We start from the raw sequence: 17,952 nt of genomic DNA on the forward strand, positions 1-17,952 counted from the left end.
GCAGTCCCGGCCGCCCCAGGGGAGGGGCGCGGCTGCCCCAGCCCGCCTCCTCGCGGCGAGCCCCGCGCGCGCGCCCGCCCCAGGTTGCCATCTTACTCTGCTGGAGAGCTGCTTTCGCGCTCGACGTGGAGCGCAGCCGCCGGACGGGAGAAGCTGTTCTATGGCCGGCTTGACTTCCCTGGTGCTGCGGCGGCGGTTCTCTATGGCTGGCTCGCCTTCCGCGCTTCCTTCCTCGTATTGGTTTTGGTTTGTGTGTTTTTTTGCAACCGCGCGGTAGAAATCCAACAGGTGCTGCTGCTTGCCCAAAGTTGGAAAGACGACAAGGTCCCTGCTAGAATGAACTGGCAGACTAAATGAAAGGTTTGTGCAGAGATGGCAAGAATGACTGGGGAAATCAGAAACTAGGAGGATCAAAACTTCAGCAAAGAATGGGAGAAATTTATACAGTATTATATTTGACAGAGCACTGTAAACACTTGAATCCTTTGGCAGGTCTTAAATAACTCTTGCTATGGTACATAGACTTTGGATATAATGGAGGACTGAAAAATTAGGAGGACTTATAGTATGCAGTTGAAAAGGTTAACTGAAGAACCCACGAAGGGCAGGAGGGAAGTCTGAAGATTCGAAAGAATCTTGTGTAATTTTTATTATTTGTGATTTTGAGTGTGAACGAATTTGTAAAATCAAATAAAAATCATTCTCCCAAAAAAGGAGAAAGAAATCCAACAGGTGCAGCAAGCTTTGCTACCTGTGGGATTTCTGCCTTTCTGAAAGCACAGCCCTGCCCAAAGATGAAAGAGGCATCTCCTTGATGGTCTACAATTCAGGACCAGGGGTAGGGGATAGCTGCGAACCTCCGCATGTTGCTGGACTCAAACTTTCATCAGCCCCACCCATTGTGGCCAATGGTCAGGCATGATGGGGGCTGTATTCCAATGGCGTCCATCACTGCTACAGGAACATAGGAAGGTGCCTTGGCTGCAGCCAGGCTATTTATCCATCAAGCCCAGGATCCTGACTTCAAGATTTCCTCTGAAGTCTTTCCTATGAATTCCTTCCTTCTGGAGATCCCCGAGATCGAACTTGGCATCTTCTGTATGGAAATCACGTGCCCCTTGTCACTGAGCAATTGATATAGGATCTCCTTTCTAAGCTGAGGCAAGGGTGTAAACTTGAATAAATTATTGGGGGGGGGGAGAGAGAAAGCACTACCCCGCATAATCCATCACATGACACTGTGCATGGACACCATTTGAACGGCAATGCCCCTCAACTTTGTGGTGGGGGGTTGCCTTCTCAAATATTTAAGGGGGGGGGGCAAAGGGACTTTGGCCCCTTGGAGTTGGCTCCTATGCACTGAGGCCTACTGTGTTCACCCAAAGGTGAACTGTTCCGGAAGCTCTGCTTCTGCCATGTTGATAGTCAAAATGACCCCATCCTTAATTGGTAGTGGCTGTAGCACTTAGCTCATACACAACTTGCTTTGATATCCACTAATTGGCCTGTTGGGATGGTACCCTTATCTGTGGGCCAGGGAAGTTGGGCGCAGAGCCCAGAAAAGAGAAACATTGGTAATGTTTGAGGTATCGCACACCTGTTTTCCCATGTGAAGTATATGCTGTTCTACTGGACGAAGAACGGGAGTATCTTTGTTTGGATCCGAACAGTCCATCATCAGACAAGTCATCTCCTTGCTGTGGAGTCCATCCCACAGGTGCTGTTTATAAGCGGAGCGGAGCTGGCAGACTGCTGTTGCTGTAAGCCTTTTCCTTTCTCTTTAATAAAGCACTAGAGCAGATCGCTCTGGTCTTTTAGACTTCTTCCTGGGTTCTTCTGCAAAATCTGAACTCCTGTGAACTCTCCAGCTCTGCAGGGTGCAACACCTACCAGGTCCTAAACATGGTTCTTCTCCCACACTCGGGCCCAATATTTGGCCTCGTCGACACTACCCATTTAAAACAGTATCATACAACTGTAAACAGTCATGGCTCCCTCCGCAAAGAATCCTGAGAACTGTAGATTGGTAAGGGTGCTGAAAGTTGTTACTAGATCCCTGTTGTTGTTGTTGTTGATCAACTCCTCACAGAGCTACAATGCTCAGAGTAGTTTAACAGTCAATTCCTCTTCCAAGGGAATTATGCTAAGTGTAGCTCTGGGGGGACAGGGGTCTCCTAACAACTCTCATCACCCTTTACATTTCCCAGGAATATTTGGGGGAAGCCACAACCACTTAAAAGTGGTCTGATACCACTTTCGCTGTACAGTGCAGATAGGGGCCTATATCTGAGCTCAGCCCTGAACTTTCTTCTTAATCCAGGGGTCTTCCTCAAAACATGTGGAGTGATTTCAAAGTGTCCATGGGCATGTGCAGAGTGGTCTTCCCTCACAGAAGAGTGACCACAGCTAGTCTGCCCCCTCCCACATATGCACAAGCTCACATTGGTTTGATGGTGGTTTGCAGACACATAATAAGCCCTGACACCTCTCCTTTAGAGATCCACACTTATTTTTCTTCAGTTACTACATTTATGTACTGTTCTACAATAAAGCTCTTTGAACAGTTTACAATAAGGCATCTTTTAACAACAAGAAAGGGGAAGGAAAACAAATCTGAAGAATGGCCTTACACAATCAGAGTGGCTCCCATTGAACTCAGTGGCATTGACTTCCAAGGAAATACATTTTGCAAATATTTAGATTAGATTGTATAAGGTGACTTATACCACAATCTCTGTCTTTCCTCTCTGTCCTCTGACTCACACAGTGCTGGGATTTCCCCCCCCCCCGCCCAAGGGCCACATTGCCTCATAGGTAACCCTCTGGGGGCCACATGCCCGTGGAGGATGTGGCCAGATGCAAGAGTGGGCGGGGCAATGGATGTCACTGTCACCCAGTAGGCTACATCCAGGTGAACGTAACAGTTCAAGAACACCATTCATCTCTGACATTCCCCTCCTTGATGCCTGTTAATAAACCCCAACCATCCTTTTGTAGGCAATTAAATACATTTATTTCATTGCACCATTTCCAGACACACTTAGGGCTTTGTTTTCTTTTTACTTGCTTTGCTTGCTGGTTTCATGCCTATCAAAGCTTTATATTGTTTCAGTAGTTACTATATTTCATTTTCCTTCTTGCAAACTACTTTGAGAACCATGATGGTCGAGAAGCAGTATACAGTGTTACAAACTGTCTTCTCCTGTGTGAACTTCTCCAGTTAATTGAGAGAGCCTCCTCAACAATTTATAGTGTTTTTACTGTCTGTTGTTTTTAGTGTGTGCAACTCCCACAAAGTCTCATGCTAAAGGGTAGTCTAGATGTTTACTAAGCTGGGGCAACTGATGTAGTTTCCTTCAGATGTTTTGGACTGCAACTCCCATCAAGGAGTTGCCTTGAGATGAAAAAGCAGAATATCAGTATTTTAAAGGAATGTCTTTCTTCCCCCTGGTGGGAAAAGATTTGTGGGTTTTTATCTCTAGGGCTGCAATCTTATGCACTCTTACTTCCAAATTGTTGCATCTGTTTATTACTTGTAGTGTTTTGCTTTAGTGATGTATGGAAGTGAGAGCTGGACCATAAAGAAGGCTGATGGCCGAAGAATTGATGCTTTTGAATTATGGTGCTGGAGGAGACTCTTGAGAGTCCCATGGACTGCAAGAAGATCAAACCTATCCATTCTGAAGGAAATCAGCCCTGAGTGCTCACTGGAAGGACAGATCCTGAAGCTGAGGCTCCAATACTTTGGCCACCTCATGAGAAGAGAAGACTCCATGGAGAAGACCCTGATGTTGGGAAAGATTGAGGGCACAAGGAGAAGGGGATGACAGAGGACGAGATGGCTGGACAGTGTTCTCGAAGCTACCAGCATGAGTTTGACCAAACTGCGGGAGGCAGTGGAAGACAGGAGTGCCTGGTGTGCTCTGGTCCACGGGGTCACAAAGAGTTGGACACGACTAAACAACAACAACAAGTGTTTTGCTTAGCGGCATTGTAATGGACCGATAGCTGCTCTGATCCCATTTAGAAAAGAACTGAAGACTGATTAGTATTTTAAATAAAAAACAGAATAAGGTGTTTTGGAGGGCAAGTTCGAAGAGTAATTCTATGTGTCTATTAAGACTTAGGAGTAACAATGTGATTTCCAAGAGGAGGATTAAAATGTAACTGGCACATTATGTAGCAACCTTGGGTCTATCAGAAAAAGCCAGGTTAAAAAAAGAAAGAAAGATGACACAAAGGAAGCCAAACAAATTCTGGCAAACATGTCCTTAAACATTGTGGGAGACTTTCTGCTCAGGTAGAAAAATTAACAAAACGCTTAAACGCTACCTGCCCTCCTTCAGTTTGACAGTGTGTTGGACTGGTAACTGTGCAATCTGATTCTGTGATTCTGCTGAAACCGTAAACTAGCTAGTCTGCATCTGCATCATATACTTAAAGCACATGCCTTCCACCAAAGTATCCTAGGAACTGTAGTTTATTAAGGGTGCTGGGAATGGTAGCTCTGTGAGGGGAAATCTAGAGTTCTCAGGATTGTTATTTTTTTGGGGGGGGGAGTCATGTGTTTTAAATGTATGTTAGGCACGCAACCCTAGTTGGGGCTGCAATCCCATATACAAGCTTGCCTGGGAGTAATCCTCTAGGGTTGTGCCGCTGGATCTGGTTTACGCAGACAGCTGGTGGAGATGGAGAATATGTGTTAGCATCCTAGGGTGTCAGAAAGAAATGTATGACTTCAGACGGCTGGTGGTGGTTGGTTTTTGTTTTGTAATGCTTCCTTGGGTTTTGTCTTTTTAAGCACCCTATACCTGGTATCATAGCATATCGGGGAGCAAGGTGTGCTAGAAGCTTTCGCCATGGTTCCCCCCCCTTAAAGAATCACTTGTACGTCATGTTTTGTTTTTAAACAAAATAGCAATTTTTAAAGAGCAGCCTGACTTGCAGCCCAAGTGGTGCAGTGCATTCTGGCATCTTAGTTGGCTTAGAGAGAGAGAGAGAGAGAGAGAGAGAGAGAGAGAGACGTTTCAACATGAGGGAAGACCGGTTTGGGAGTTGGCTGATCCTTTGAAACATAAATGCACTTGTAAATGTTTCATTCAGCCTGAACACGAAAGTGGCCAAAAACTTGCGTTTCCCCGAGGGAATTGGGAGGGATGAATAGACTGAAAGTGTCTCTCCCTCAGCCTCCACTTCGCACCTTCGTAAACATTCCTGTTCCTGCTTCGTGAAATCTTTTGTATATCCAACAACGTGATAAAGATCCTGCTTTTTCAGGTTTATCTGCCTTTTCGGGGCGGGAAAGCTGTTGTACCATTTCCTCCCCAAATTCTCACTCTATCCCGCACGCGTTCCGTGTCTCACTCGCACAGCCCCAAATCTTGCATGCAGAGGCATTCAGAGTTTGGTTTTGTCTGTCCCGTCGCTGCAGCTTCTTTACTTCGTCGGGTTCAGGGTGCGCGCGCGCGATCTTCATTCATTCATTCTCCCCAAACTTCGGCAACTTTTAAGTTCAGAGCGGGAGGGGACTTGTCGGCTTAACGTGGCTTCTCCACTGTCAAATGGAGGGAAACTGTCTGTGGTCGCGGCGATGCTCTGTGTGCTGCAGGACGCTATTCCTCAGGCCTGCTCGCTGGGGCAGTGGCGCCCTTCATTCATCGTCCCTTCGGGGATTTCTCTCTGTGACAGCATTCTACGGGCCGCGCCGTCCAGCCCCACCCCGACTACAACTCCCAGGGTGCATTCCAGACGAGACCGGGCCTCGCGCTGCATGCTGGGAGCTGTAGTCTTGTCGCCGCCGCCGCGCCTTCCCTCTCGCCCCGAACGCGAAATGGACTCGTTCCTCATTCGCTCTTTCAAGCCTCCCACGGCTCCTGCCTTCATTGCCCGGGCTGAACCCGACTCTTTATCCCTCAGGCACACGAGCGGACCCGCGCCCCGCTCTTCATCCCTTGCGGGAGCAGCCATTTACAGCCGCCTCAGTCGCCCACCACGCCGGAGGGCAGCTTAGCTCGGGTGTCGGCCGCGGTGCTTGACGGGAGACGTAGTCCCTTCCCTCCGCCCTCTTCGCTTCACGCGGCGGGGCTCCGTCCCAGCGGCGGACTTCCCTTCCCATGGTGCGCGGCGGCGACAGAGGGCCACTTCCGGGGCGCGGCGGCCGACGGGAAGCGCGGTCCCTTCCCCTCGCGCCCTCCCTCCCGTCGCATTGCACAGCCCCCCTCGGCGGGACTCGGGCTCCCAGGCTGCCCCGCGCTCGGCGCTTGAAGGCTCCTGCGGAGGATTGTTATTGTGGCGGCCCGGCCCCCCTGGGCTCCTCTCAGTGTTTAAAGATGGCGGCGGCGGCGGCTTCGGCGGGAGGCGGCGGCAGCAGCAGCGGCGGCTCGTCCGGGGCCTCGCAGGCGCGGGGCCGCTTCCCTGGCCGGCCCGGCGGGTGCCGCGCGCGGGGCGCAGGGGCCGGCAGCCGCGCGAGGGTCTCGCTGCTGGCGCCGCGCCTGCTGGTCTGGGCCGCTCCTGGGGACGGGGAGCGGGCCGCGACGGACACCACCCTGGGGATCCTCCTGGGCCTCAGCCGGAGCTGGCGCCGCCTGCAGGGCCTGCTGGGGGACAGCAGCAGCAGCAGCAGCAGCGGAGGCGGCAGCAGCGGGGGCGAAGAGGAGCCGGTGAGAATCCCTGCAGCTGGTGGGGCTGGGAGGCTGCGGGCCCCGTCTTGACAGGGGGCGCGGGAGGCGCTGCGGAAGCTCACGCACCCCGTGGGGTGGGGTCGCGCCGAGTGCACCCGCGCGATGGTGCTCAGCTGTTAAAGGGGGGGGGTGCAGAAGCACCGTAGTCGTCCTCTTCTCCGGCAAGACCTGGGCTGGAACCGCATTGCTTTTTCACTCCCTTCATCGATGCATTTCTCCAACAGGAGCGTGTGTTCTTGGTTGGTTTAGTTTCTTAATTGCAGTGGGGGTAGGGAGGCTTGTTGAGGCTGATGCGAACCCTGCCACAGAGCTCACCTGCAAAGTAGGGCAGGATCCCTGGAGTTTGCGCCCCTCCTCCTCTCTTTTCCCCTGCTTCCTGGGCTGGAGGCTGGAAGCTGGCCTTAAATCCCATGCTTGTGCTTCCTGGGCTGAGCTTAGATGCTCCCCCCCCCCACAGGAAATTGGCTTTGGGGGTGTGTGCGTGAGGGTAGCGCTGGTGGTGGGGGTCTATCTGGCTTGTGAGGATGAGCTGGGCCTCCTTGCAGGGGAGATAAGTTCGCCTGCTGGCACATGGTGACCTGCACTGGTGATGTGGGATTTGAGGCTGCAGGCATGTCCAGGAGCAAGTCCTGTTGAGCACAGAAGGGATGCTTTGTTCAGCTGTCAGGATCAGCTTCTCCTTTATGCAGGCTGTGCCTCCCACTTTGGATTGCTGCATGCAACACTTTTATCAGGTAGCCATGGTGAACAGATGCTGCCCTCCTTGGGGGGAGAGACAGGGGAGGGATTGCCTTTGAGCTTCCCTGTTGTTTGCACACAGCTCCTTCTTCAATAGGTGCTTTCAAACTTAAGGCGGTTTGGGCAGAATGGCCCTGTCTCTGGCTAGGCAGGGGTGTGGTGCGATCAGACATATGGGGCTTTTGTTCCTACCTTGGTCCTTGAAAGAAGAAAGCTGACAGCGCTTAGTCACCTGCTCTGCTGTCTCCTCCCTGCTCCTGTAGCATTAGACACATGGGAGAAACTAGCCTAACCAGGGATGGCCTTCACCATACAGAGATTCTTCCAGCAATTTGGGAAAATAACTTCACTCTTCGAAGGTTTCAAGCTGCATAGAGGTAAATTGTTGCTGTTCACCAGGGAACAAGGGGAATCAATATGACGGTGATGGAAGGCTTGTGTTGGAAGAATGGATCTTGGGGTTTTCTAAGGTGGGGAGGATGGGTGTTTGGGTGACTTTCGAGTCCCGGGAGAAATATGCTAGAAAGGATTGTAAAGAAATGTCAAGAAAGGAAGCAGTTATGACTGAGCTGAGCTACTGCTTGTCTTTCACTATTGTACACCTATCTCGGCTGATTGCAAATGAGAGTTAAAAGTTAATCTCCTGAAATCTTGCTGCAGTGCAACATGGGACACAAACTTTTAGCAGAGTCTGAGAGTGAAACTGAGGTAAGGGACAAGTTATCGGCTGACTGACTAGCCGGTATCTGGGCTTTATTTAAGAAACTATTAAGTTTTGTTCTTCTCTTAGTAGCTAACTAAATTTCAGGTGCTGGTTTTCTCTTGAAGGATTTCAGTTTCTGCTTTGGAAGATTTGCATCCTATAGGTCTGACTACCTCTGCCACCAATGGGAAAAGCCTAGCTTCCAGAATTCAGTGTCTTTGGCCTGGATGAAGTTGCCAATGACTACCTGTTGTTTCATAATTGTGAAAGTGATGCCGTTTATGTATATTGCTAGCACAGGGGGTTGTGCCTTCAAGAAAAGCACTGGCATTGCAATGGGGTGATCTTTTCTGTGTTCCGAAGCATGTATTCATACTCGTTTATGTTGTGTGTCCTGGGACAGCTGTTTAGGTGTGCCTCATTTCAGGTACAGTACAAACAAATTGCCAGTGCTTGGTCTGAGAGTCTGTGCAGTCTGTGATTTATGGAATAGCATAAGAAAGCAGAAAGACTCATTTGTGGTAGTTGCAAGTTGCTTCTTTGCCCTCAGCTGGTAAATCTGTAGGGAGCTTGATCAAATCTCTATATTAAAACAAAATACAAATATATTTCCACATAGAGAACTTGGGTATTTGGCAGCGGGGGTGGGGGCGGTTTCAAGCCTTGCCTATACCCTGGCATGTGAGTCTTGTACATGGTCGGACTCTTTTTTTTTTTTTTTTTGGTGTATGAAGAAGCATTCTGGCATGTGAACCCACATCTGCCCTATGAAGTGTCCATTGTAGATGGAAGTGTATTTACAGTGTGATCACATCTTACATCAGGGTTTGGTTCCAAGGGTTCTGTGTATACATAAAAATTACACATACCCAAACCCTTGGAGCCACCTTGCGGCTACTGGGTGATAGGAAAAGAGAAATAACTCTCCCCGCCCCAGTACTCCCATAGCTCACACACCAAACAGGCCTTGCCTCGCAAGCATGGCAGAGGTCTTAAAAGCTATTTTTTCACACTGGGTTGCCCCCAGCGGACCCAGTTCGAAAGAGCTTTTAACTTTCCACCTTGCTTGGATTTAACTTGTGCGATTTCAGCTATCTATCTTCAACCATGTATGCTTGAAATTGTGCAAGTTAAATGCATGTAATATGTGATTGTACTGTGCTTTATCTATTCAGTTTATAGTCTGTCCTTCTGAAGGAGCCCACCACTTTTGTTTTGTAAGCATCTCGTCTGACTAGACCTTTGCAGATTGTCTGCTTTCTGTTGTTGTTCAAGGGAAAGCCCAGGATGGGTATTTTTAGATGGCAGATTTTGGTCCCCTAGTAAATTAAAAAAAGTATGCAGGTGCCTAGCAGTTAGCTTTCCAGAAGATGCAAAAGGGACCAGTTTTGAAAGCGACCTAAGCTAAGAGGTTTGAGAACTATTTGGCACAAATTGGGCTTCTTAGGGTGAGATGGCCTAATTTCTAGGAAGACTTGAAATGTTTGTAGGAGAAAGGAAGAGGGCTACTCAAGGTAAGAAATCTTCTGCTTGACCTGCCCTTAGCACTAGAGACTTGGCTGAAAGCACACAAGGGCAACTAGTGACCAGAGATGCATGTTTTGACACCTTGATAGATTTTGACTGGGTGGGCAGAATATACTGGAAGGCCATCACCTTGGCAGGGAGCGACTTCAGCCTTTGGAAGAGGGCTTGGTGAAATCACTTGGGTAATCAGCTTTCCTTGTGATTAAATCCATCTCTTGCTAGTGGCTGTTGTTGTCTTCAGTCAACATGGGGAACCTGCAGCACTCCAGATGTTGCTGCATTTGCACTTCGGTCAACCACAGCCAGCATGCCCAGTGGCTGGGTTAGGATGGGAGTTGTAGCACAGCAACCTGTGGAGGGCCACAGGTTCCCACCCCGACATAGGCACTGGAAACTGATATGTGGTTCTCAGTACTTGTTGGGCTACACAGTTTGGGTTCATCCATAGAAAAAGCATTGATGGCATTTTAAGGTTTCCTTGGTAAGAGGTTTCTGTCAACCACAGATTGTCTTGTAAAGCATGCAGCCACAAAGGGAGTGTTGGATGCATCCTAGAGTACAGTTCCAGTCTACATGTCTTGGTGTGTGCACTCAGTTCATTTAGGGCAGGGGTGGGGAACCTTAGGCCCAGGAGTCAAATGTGACCCTCCAAGCCCCTCTGTCTCTTGAGACTGTCCCCAGGGTGCACACCCCCACTGACTCTGCCTGGCATCCTCCTTGAGTGTGGTGCTTTTTGTTTTTTTGCAAATTTGGAATGTGTCGCTGAACACAAGACCCTTGCTTGCCTGGGTGGAGAATAGAGAGGGAAGTGTGAGAGGCAAAGAAACAAGCATACTGTACTGTACAAAGGGGGAAATGTGTATTCATTGTTCTGCCCCCTAGGCAGGTTGTCTAGAAGAGAATGTAGGCCTCTGGCTAAAAAAAATGTTTCCCCAGCTCAGATTTAGAGCAACAGGCACCTTGTGTAAATGCAGTGTGCCATAGAATGCGCCCCAGAATCCTATGCAATGTGCAGGGGATCCTGAGCAGACAAATTACTGTAAAAAGAAACTTTGGAAGCTTATGGCAATAAGAATTGGTCACAATATTTAGCGTACAGTGGAACCTCGGTTTTCAAACTTAATCCATTCCAGAAGACCGTTCGGTTTCCGAAAAGTTTGAAAACCAAGGATCAATGGGCTGGCTGCAAAGTCAATGGAAAGAAATGAAAAACGTATCTTGGAAGCCATTCGGCTTCAGAAATCATTCAAAAACGGAAGCATTCACTTCCGGGTTGTCGGCGTTCGGGTTCCGAATTGTTTGGCTTCCGAAGCGTTCAACAACCGAGGTTCCACTGTACAGGGGGCTTGCATGCTTCCTGATGACAAAGGAGATGTGAACTGGGAATAACAGCTGAGGTCGCTTTTAAAACACCCTCTAATTTACAGGCAGTACAGAGAAGAGCAGATCCCTCCATCGTGTCTACAGCTGGGCATAAAATCACCGGCTTCTCCTGCAAGTTTAGGTAATCCCTACCATATGAGTACTAAGAATTCCACCTTCACCCAAGGGGGAAAAAACCCAACCAAATACTAACCATAAAAGAACTGGTGGTGTGTGTACCCACATATTTCTCCCTTGTCGAGTATGGAAGCACATGAAGTGCAGTTATTTTCTGTTTCTTTGGTTGGTTAAATAGCTAATATCTCAGCTCTTTCAAGGAGAAAACACCACCAGTGGTAACTGAGCCTACATTTCTTTATGCAGGTTACCCCTTTGCCATGAGTGAAATGCAGTCATCTTTGTATCTCTGGTTCATGCAACAGCTATTGCACGACCCCTGGCCAGATCCAGTTGTGTTTTGCGTTTCCACAAGATGGCTGTACACGTGTGGAAAGTTCTTACTCGCCACAGACGATGTGGCTGCAGGTGTTTTTCAAACCTGTTCCATCGGGTTGCCCTTGGAACAGAGTTTGGGTCACAGCCGTGCATGTCTCTACTGCAGTCTTCCCCAACATGGTGTCTTTCCTTCCAAATATTTTGGAATGAAAAATTCCGTCACCCCTGAGTGTGGGCCAAACTGGCTGGAGTTGACAGGAGCTGTAGTCCACAGTGTCAGTAGGGCACCAGGCTGTGGAAAGCTGATGTGCAGATAACAGCTACTCCGGTGCTTTTCAGTAGTGGCTCCCCATTTGTGGAATGCTCTCCCCAGGGAGACCCGCCTGGCACATCACTAGATACCTCTAGGTATCTAGGTAACAACATTCCATTTTAACCAGGCTTTTGGTTTTTAACTTATCTATGACCACCTGGAGTGGAAGGGATGTTTTTAATGTATCTCCCCCCCCCCCTTTGGTTTTGATGTATGTATTGAGGGAAGGGGTTGTTAGTCACTTTGAGCTGTTGTGGAATAATAATAATAGTGTTCCAGTAAGCTGTTAATGATGTTTGGTATACCAGTCCATAATGTGACCAGTGTCAGAAATGGCCATGTGAGGTTGAATGGCATTCTTCCTCGCAGCCAGGTAAGAGCTAGCTCCAGTTACTGCTGCTTTGATAACCATCGTAACAGACACATGGGAACTGTCAGGAAACACTTTCCCTACTTGCTATTGTGTTGAAATAAAACATTCTTTAAAAAACACACACACCTCGGAAGCCCTTCAGTAACCTTTACCAAAAGTGTAATACCAAAAGTGTAATACTGGCACACCTAGACAGGGCCCTTGTTTGCCTCTGTTTCATCAATTCCCGTTTCCTCCACTTTCTGTGTCTGCAATGGACAATTACCCACAACAGGTAAGGGAGGGCATGGGTGGATTAAGACACTCTAGAGCAGGGGTAGGCAACCTAAGGCCCATGTGCCAGAAGCGAGCTGCCCACGAACTGAGCTGCCCACTCAGTGAGTCCCCGCGTGCTGTGCTAAACCGGCGCGGTGCAGGGATTCACTTCCGCAGTGCCAGAAACAGACACTGGAAATCGCATCTGTGCAGGCACTGGAAAGCACTTCTGTACAGACGCTGGAAATCGCATCTGCACAGATGCAGGCGCCAGAAATCGCGGCTGCACATGCAGTCCAGCCCACGAAGGGCTCTCCACTGGAGTGAACAGGCCCAGGCAAGGTAAACCTTGCTGACCCCTGCTCTAGAGATCAGTAGTTGGCTTGAGACATATTTGTTGAATTTTTTTTTCTTCAGAATCACAAATCAGTGATAGAGAGGGGAAAATACACCCTAGGATTGCTCCTCAAAACATAAGGATGGTTGGTTCATCGTCTTGCTGTTCTTGAGTCTGGGTTCAAGTGTTCAGCAGGAGGCGTTATGCAGTGTTTCTCAGCTTGAGCATGCATATGAGAGATAGTCTATATGGAAGCATCTTTGCATAATCTCCCTATTGTTCCATCAGGGAAGGAGTTTTGACAGGCTGCCTGCCCTTGGAGTGCCAGTTGCATGCGTGCAAGAAGATTTCGACACTGCATTTAAGTGTGCAATATCCCTGTGCCTTCCGTGACATCAGAGCCTTTGTGAACCCAGTCCTGCGTGTCCTCTGTGATCTGTGAACAATGTGACCTTCACACCATGAACTATGGAGTTAGCTGTTTCCCCCCAGTAAAGCTGTCCACCCGTTCAAATAAATGTTGGCTGATTAATTGGATGAGTTTTGGTTGGTTAATGGATTAAGATCCATCACAGGGTACATGTCTGATGGGGGTACATGATGATACAGCCACCTTGCTGAAGCTAAACTGGACGATGGCCAGGGAACCCCACAAACATTGCTTTGAGTTCCACGAAGGAAGGAAGGCAAGATACAGGTGTGCTAAAATAAAAATAAAAAAATCTGCAGAAACTGGCATGCAAGAGGCCAAGCGATCGTTTGTAACAATAAGCAGATTTCTTCTGTTTCTAGATGATGTGTGAGCATACATTGCATCAGGTGTTCCAAAATGCATTTTTCTTTCTCCCACTAGGAAGAATCTCATGGCACCTTGAAGGCTGGAAAATTTATTATGGCATATGCTTTTGTGGACTAGCGTCCTCTTCACCAGATGCCTGAAATATCATTGGGATAGTGTGTGTTTTAAGGTCCCAGCCACACCATACATTTAAAGCACATTTATGCCACTTTTAACAATGCTAGGAATCATAGGAACTGTCGTTGGCCCCCCAGCTTACTAGTGCCAGGAGCTTTGCATTATTGCCAACCTTGTCTTGTAATGGTCACTCACTTAGGTTTTTTCATAATTTCTCTCTCTGTTATTTATGCATTTTGTTTCCTTCCGGCTTCACTGCTCCCTACCACTGCTCTCAAAAAATGTACATACCTCTCTACCAATTATTAAAAAAATGCTTCATACATCTGACAAAGTGGATTCTAGTCCATGAAGGCTTATGTCTACCTTAGATTAGTCTAAGGTACTATAGCGCTCTTTGCTGTGTTTGCTGCCCTTCTGGAACTGCCCTATTATGATGGTCATTGCAATTTTTATGAACACTTGTGTTAAAGTAGTATTAAAACAATTCACTCGCTTAATCAGGGGCACCTTTTTAAGGCGATTGTTCAGTTCCATTTCCAAAGTTTTAATCAAACGTTGCCTCCCTAGTGTTTTATATTGATAAATGACACATGTAGGGGGGGATGCCTATTAGGATGTGTGGGATTTCTTGTCTGGAAGGGGGCTTGCCAACCTGCCAGTGGGTGCTTGGCCACCCAGGTCTGGAGGTGCTCTTATTGCGAGGATAGGGAACCTTGGGGCCGATATGCCCCCTATAGCCTTCTCTGTGTGACCTTCAAGAGTCTCACTAGGCCACACCTTTCAGTCCTCCCTCATTCCTTCCTAAAGTACCTGATGGCGGATCTTGCCTGCCTGGGTGGAGGTAGCTATAGGTGTATAGACACCACTCGCTTTCATGTGTCTGGAACGTAGCCTACTGTCACATCCATTAACATGCCTATTTGGGTTGCTGCTCCCACCCACCCCAAGCATTCAGCCCCAGAAGATTGTCCATTAGGAAATGACTCCCTTACCTTCTCGTAGGATTTAATGGCAACCACTTGCTTACATAGGAGAAAGCCAAAAGGTGCCCTTGGAGACAACTTTGTGGAGGGGCCTTGGTCTGATCCCTGCCCCTGCTCCCCTGCCTTCCATCGCTGAGGCTTTCTTCTACTAGAGGATTACCAGGACCCAAACATTGGTATTTTCTAACTATATAGTGAGAGGGAGAAAACGCAGTTCTCGAGAGAGGAAAGGCACCTCCCTCTTTCTTTCTCCCCCACCCCCAAATTCTCCAGGATACTTGCTGTAAGCTGTCAGGCCTTTGGCAGGTCAGTTGTCTTCCCTCTCCATCCTCAGTTTGTTATCAACGGACGCATGAACATTTCGCATACCAAGCTTCTCTCAGCCCTGGACTTCCTGGATAGACTTGCACAAGCTCTAGTCTGTCGTAGTTATGTGTAGTGTATACTGGTGTTGACGCTGGAGTGGGGCAGGTCTAAAAGCAGAAGAAGTCACCTGCAAGTGCCTATTTGCATGCAGAGACTCTGTATGATTGGGAAGCCTAGTTGCATGGAGCCCTTCTCTATGAGTTGGTGTCTGCACACAGCATGTTGTTGCAGAAGGACAACTCAGCCGGGGGTGAGGGGAGACCTGTGTGCATGAGTAACACCTGAAGAGGGCGTTTCTGGCTGAATTCTGGTTCCTTAGACCAGGGCTTGGAAGCTTACACCCAGGGGCCAAATGTGGCCCTCGAGCTTGCGCTCTGAACTCTCCCCGGACCACAATCCTCACTGGCCATGCTGTGCCCCCCAAGTGCTTTTGTCTGGCTAGAATGTTGTTTCTGTGCCCACTTTGCCTCTGGTTCTGCCCACCAATTATATTTCTTCCTTAAACGGTGGCCCTCAGGCTGAAAAGGTCTCCCCATCTCTGCTTTAGGGGTGTGGGTGTAGGTGTAGAGTAGTGTTTCCCAAACTTAGGTCTCCAACTGTTTTTGAACTACAGTTCCCATGATCCCTGGCCACTGGTCCTACTAACTAGAGATGATGGGAGTTGTAGTCCAAAAACATCTGGAGAACCAAGTTTGGGAAACACTGATGTAGAGGCTCAACTGCCATAATGATCCTCTTAAGCTCACAGGTTCATGTTGGGGGGTTTGGGTTCTTTTCTTTTCCTTCCCCTAAAATATCGTTTTGATCACAAACTTGCGTCTTCCTTTATCTATGATTTCCCCCAAGTATGTGGACGCTGATGCCTTCTTTGTTGGTAGCCCTGTTTCTTTCCTAAACTGATAGACTCTCAGCCACCTGATTTTACTATGAGATTGAGAGAGCAATGATGCTACCTGAAAGCCCACCAGGTTTGGGTTGGAGGAGAGGGTTGCAAGATCCAGTTCTTCTCCTGCCAACCCTGTTTGCTACCTCCAGTTCCCAGAAGTTGAAACCACCACTTGCTCCTACTGTTGCAGTTTGCACAAAAAACAAGGCATGCACTTATAGACTAAAGCAAAACAAAGTGTTTGGTCCATCCCCCCATTGCTGCAGTAGCAGTGCCAACACTGAAGTATGTACGGATGTGGAACTGGGAGCACCTTTTCTACCTCATCATAACCCTGTTTCTAATTTTCTGCTGATGGACGTTAAAATATATTGTTTTCCCTCTTCCTGCAGCCCAGAAGTGAGACCAGTCTGAGCTGTATGGATGAAGGGAAAGTTTTGCCTCCACTGTAATTCATTTCCCACGTATAGCTGTTTCCCCACAGGAATGTATAGCTGCCATTCATTTCCATGACATAAAGTATAGGGGTGAACTGGTACTACACCTGCCCTGCTGATCTCTCAATTAAGAAGCAAGTTTGCATCTAACTGCATAGTCCTATCCTAGTTTCTGTTTATTGGCCAAATCACACCAGGTGCTATCACTGACATTTGTAAGTTGCTCTGGGGCCCTCTTTTTGACTGAAGAATGGGGTAAAATAACAGTTACCCCACCTGCCCTGCTGCCTTAGCTAAACACAGGTTTGGTCTCACCTGTCGGCTCAAACATACCGAGAATTTCCCAATGGAACCCAGAGTTCTGTCTCACACCATTCATTGCATTGAACAGAGAGCAACAGTTAGAAAATGAAGAACTCACAAGAATTATAAGGAACTTTCATTTCCTGGCTGGTTGCTCTCTACTGCAGTAGTAGACCACATGTTCTGTGGTGCATTTTGAGATGATCCTGCTGACCTCTCATGGTGCAAAAGTGCCGAAAACTCTTTCTGGAACAATGAGCAAATTCTGAATAGTAGGCCTTCCTTTGACAGTCTATTACAGCTATACTATATGCACACAGTGGAGAGAAAGGAGGAAGCATTGGCTAGGTAGGTGTTACTAGGTTTGCACATATGCCATACCCAGATCAGCACTGAATAGCAGCATCTAGCCTAGGGTTGAGGAACCTTTGACTCTCCAGAGATTGCTGGTTCAACAGAGCCCATCATCTCCGACCATCCGCCAGGTGGGGTGGTGCTGATGGGAGTTGGAGTCCAGCAACGTCTAGAGGACCACAGGTTCCACAGCTCTGATATAGACTAAAGCATGTGCTGTGCTTATCCACAGCTTACAGCAGCTGTCTACTACCAGTAATGCTTCCCCTTTGCAGCACAGTTCCAAGAACAGCTGCATGGGGATGCAGAAGGACTTGAATTCGAATTTAGAAGCTGTTGAAGCAACCACCCACTAAGAGAATGTGAGACTCCACGAAAAATAGGTAAAGAGGAATAATGGCTCTCATGCTTCCCTGTTGATCTTCTCCAGGAGTTGCTCCACCCATAATCTGTTGTACATTTTGCATACCTTCTGTCACCCAGCGGCCATTACCTCCAGCCTTGCATGCAGTGCCTGAGAGTTCCCTAAATTTCTTTGGGACCTTCAGAATCAGACCCCCAAAATGGATAAATTTCTGACTATGACTGGGGTTTTTGTGTTTGCTGAGACCCAGACTCTCACCTTTCAGAAGAGAGGGACAGCAGGCCCAGGAACTTTCTCTGCACATCCAAAGATGAGTCCACTATGTGCTCAGATGTGGGTCTGAGGTTACTTTGTATAGATGTGGGGAAACTGGTACATAGCACTTGGGTTTCCATGTAAAGTTACCCATGTGTTGGGCCAATTCTCTTATACACAGTGTGTCAGTTGTGCATGGATCAGTCATCTGAGACCCTTCTTTGTGTGTCTCCTCCACACGAGGTCTGGAGGGTGTCAACATGAGAACAGGCCTTTTTTGAGGTAGCTCCCTCTTTGTGGAGTTCTCTCTCCAGGGAGGCTCCCCTGGCACCTTTGTAAGA

General features: G+C 48.3%; 1 protein-coding gene across 1 annotated transcript in view; it reads left to right on the forward strand.

The window, feature by feature from the left end:
* Positions 1-6,186: 6,186 nt before the first annotated feature.
* The window catches only part of KMT2B (lysine methyltransferase 2B), a 63,132-nt gene continuing 51,366 nt past the window's right edge, over positions 6,187-17,952 (forward strand). Inside the window, 1 exon segment of the mRNA XM_083512275.1 lies at positions 6,187-6,659. Within this exon segment, the coding sequence (XP_083368401.1) occupies positions 6,330-6,659 (330 nt within the window). The 5' untranslated portion in view covers positions 6,187-6,329.

Source organism: Podarcis liolepis (genome assembly GCF_965112155.1).
Source record: "Podarcis liolepis genome assembly, chromosome: 7".
NCBI classification, from domain to species: Eukaryota; Metazoa; Chordata; class Lepidosauria; order Squamata; family Lacertidae; genus Podarcis; species Podarcis liolepis.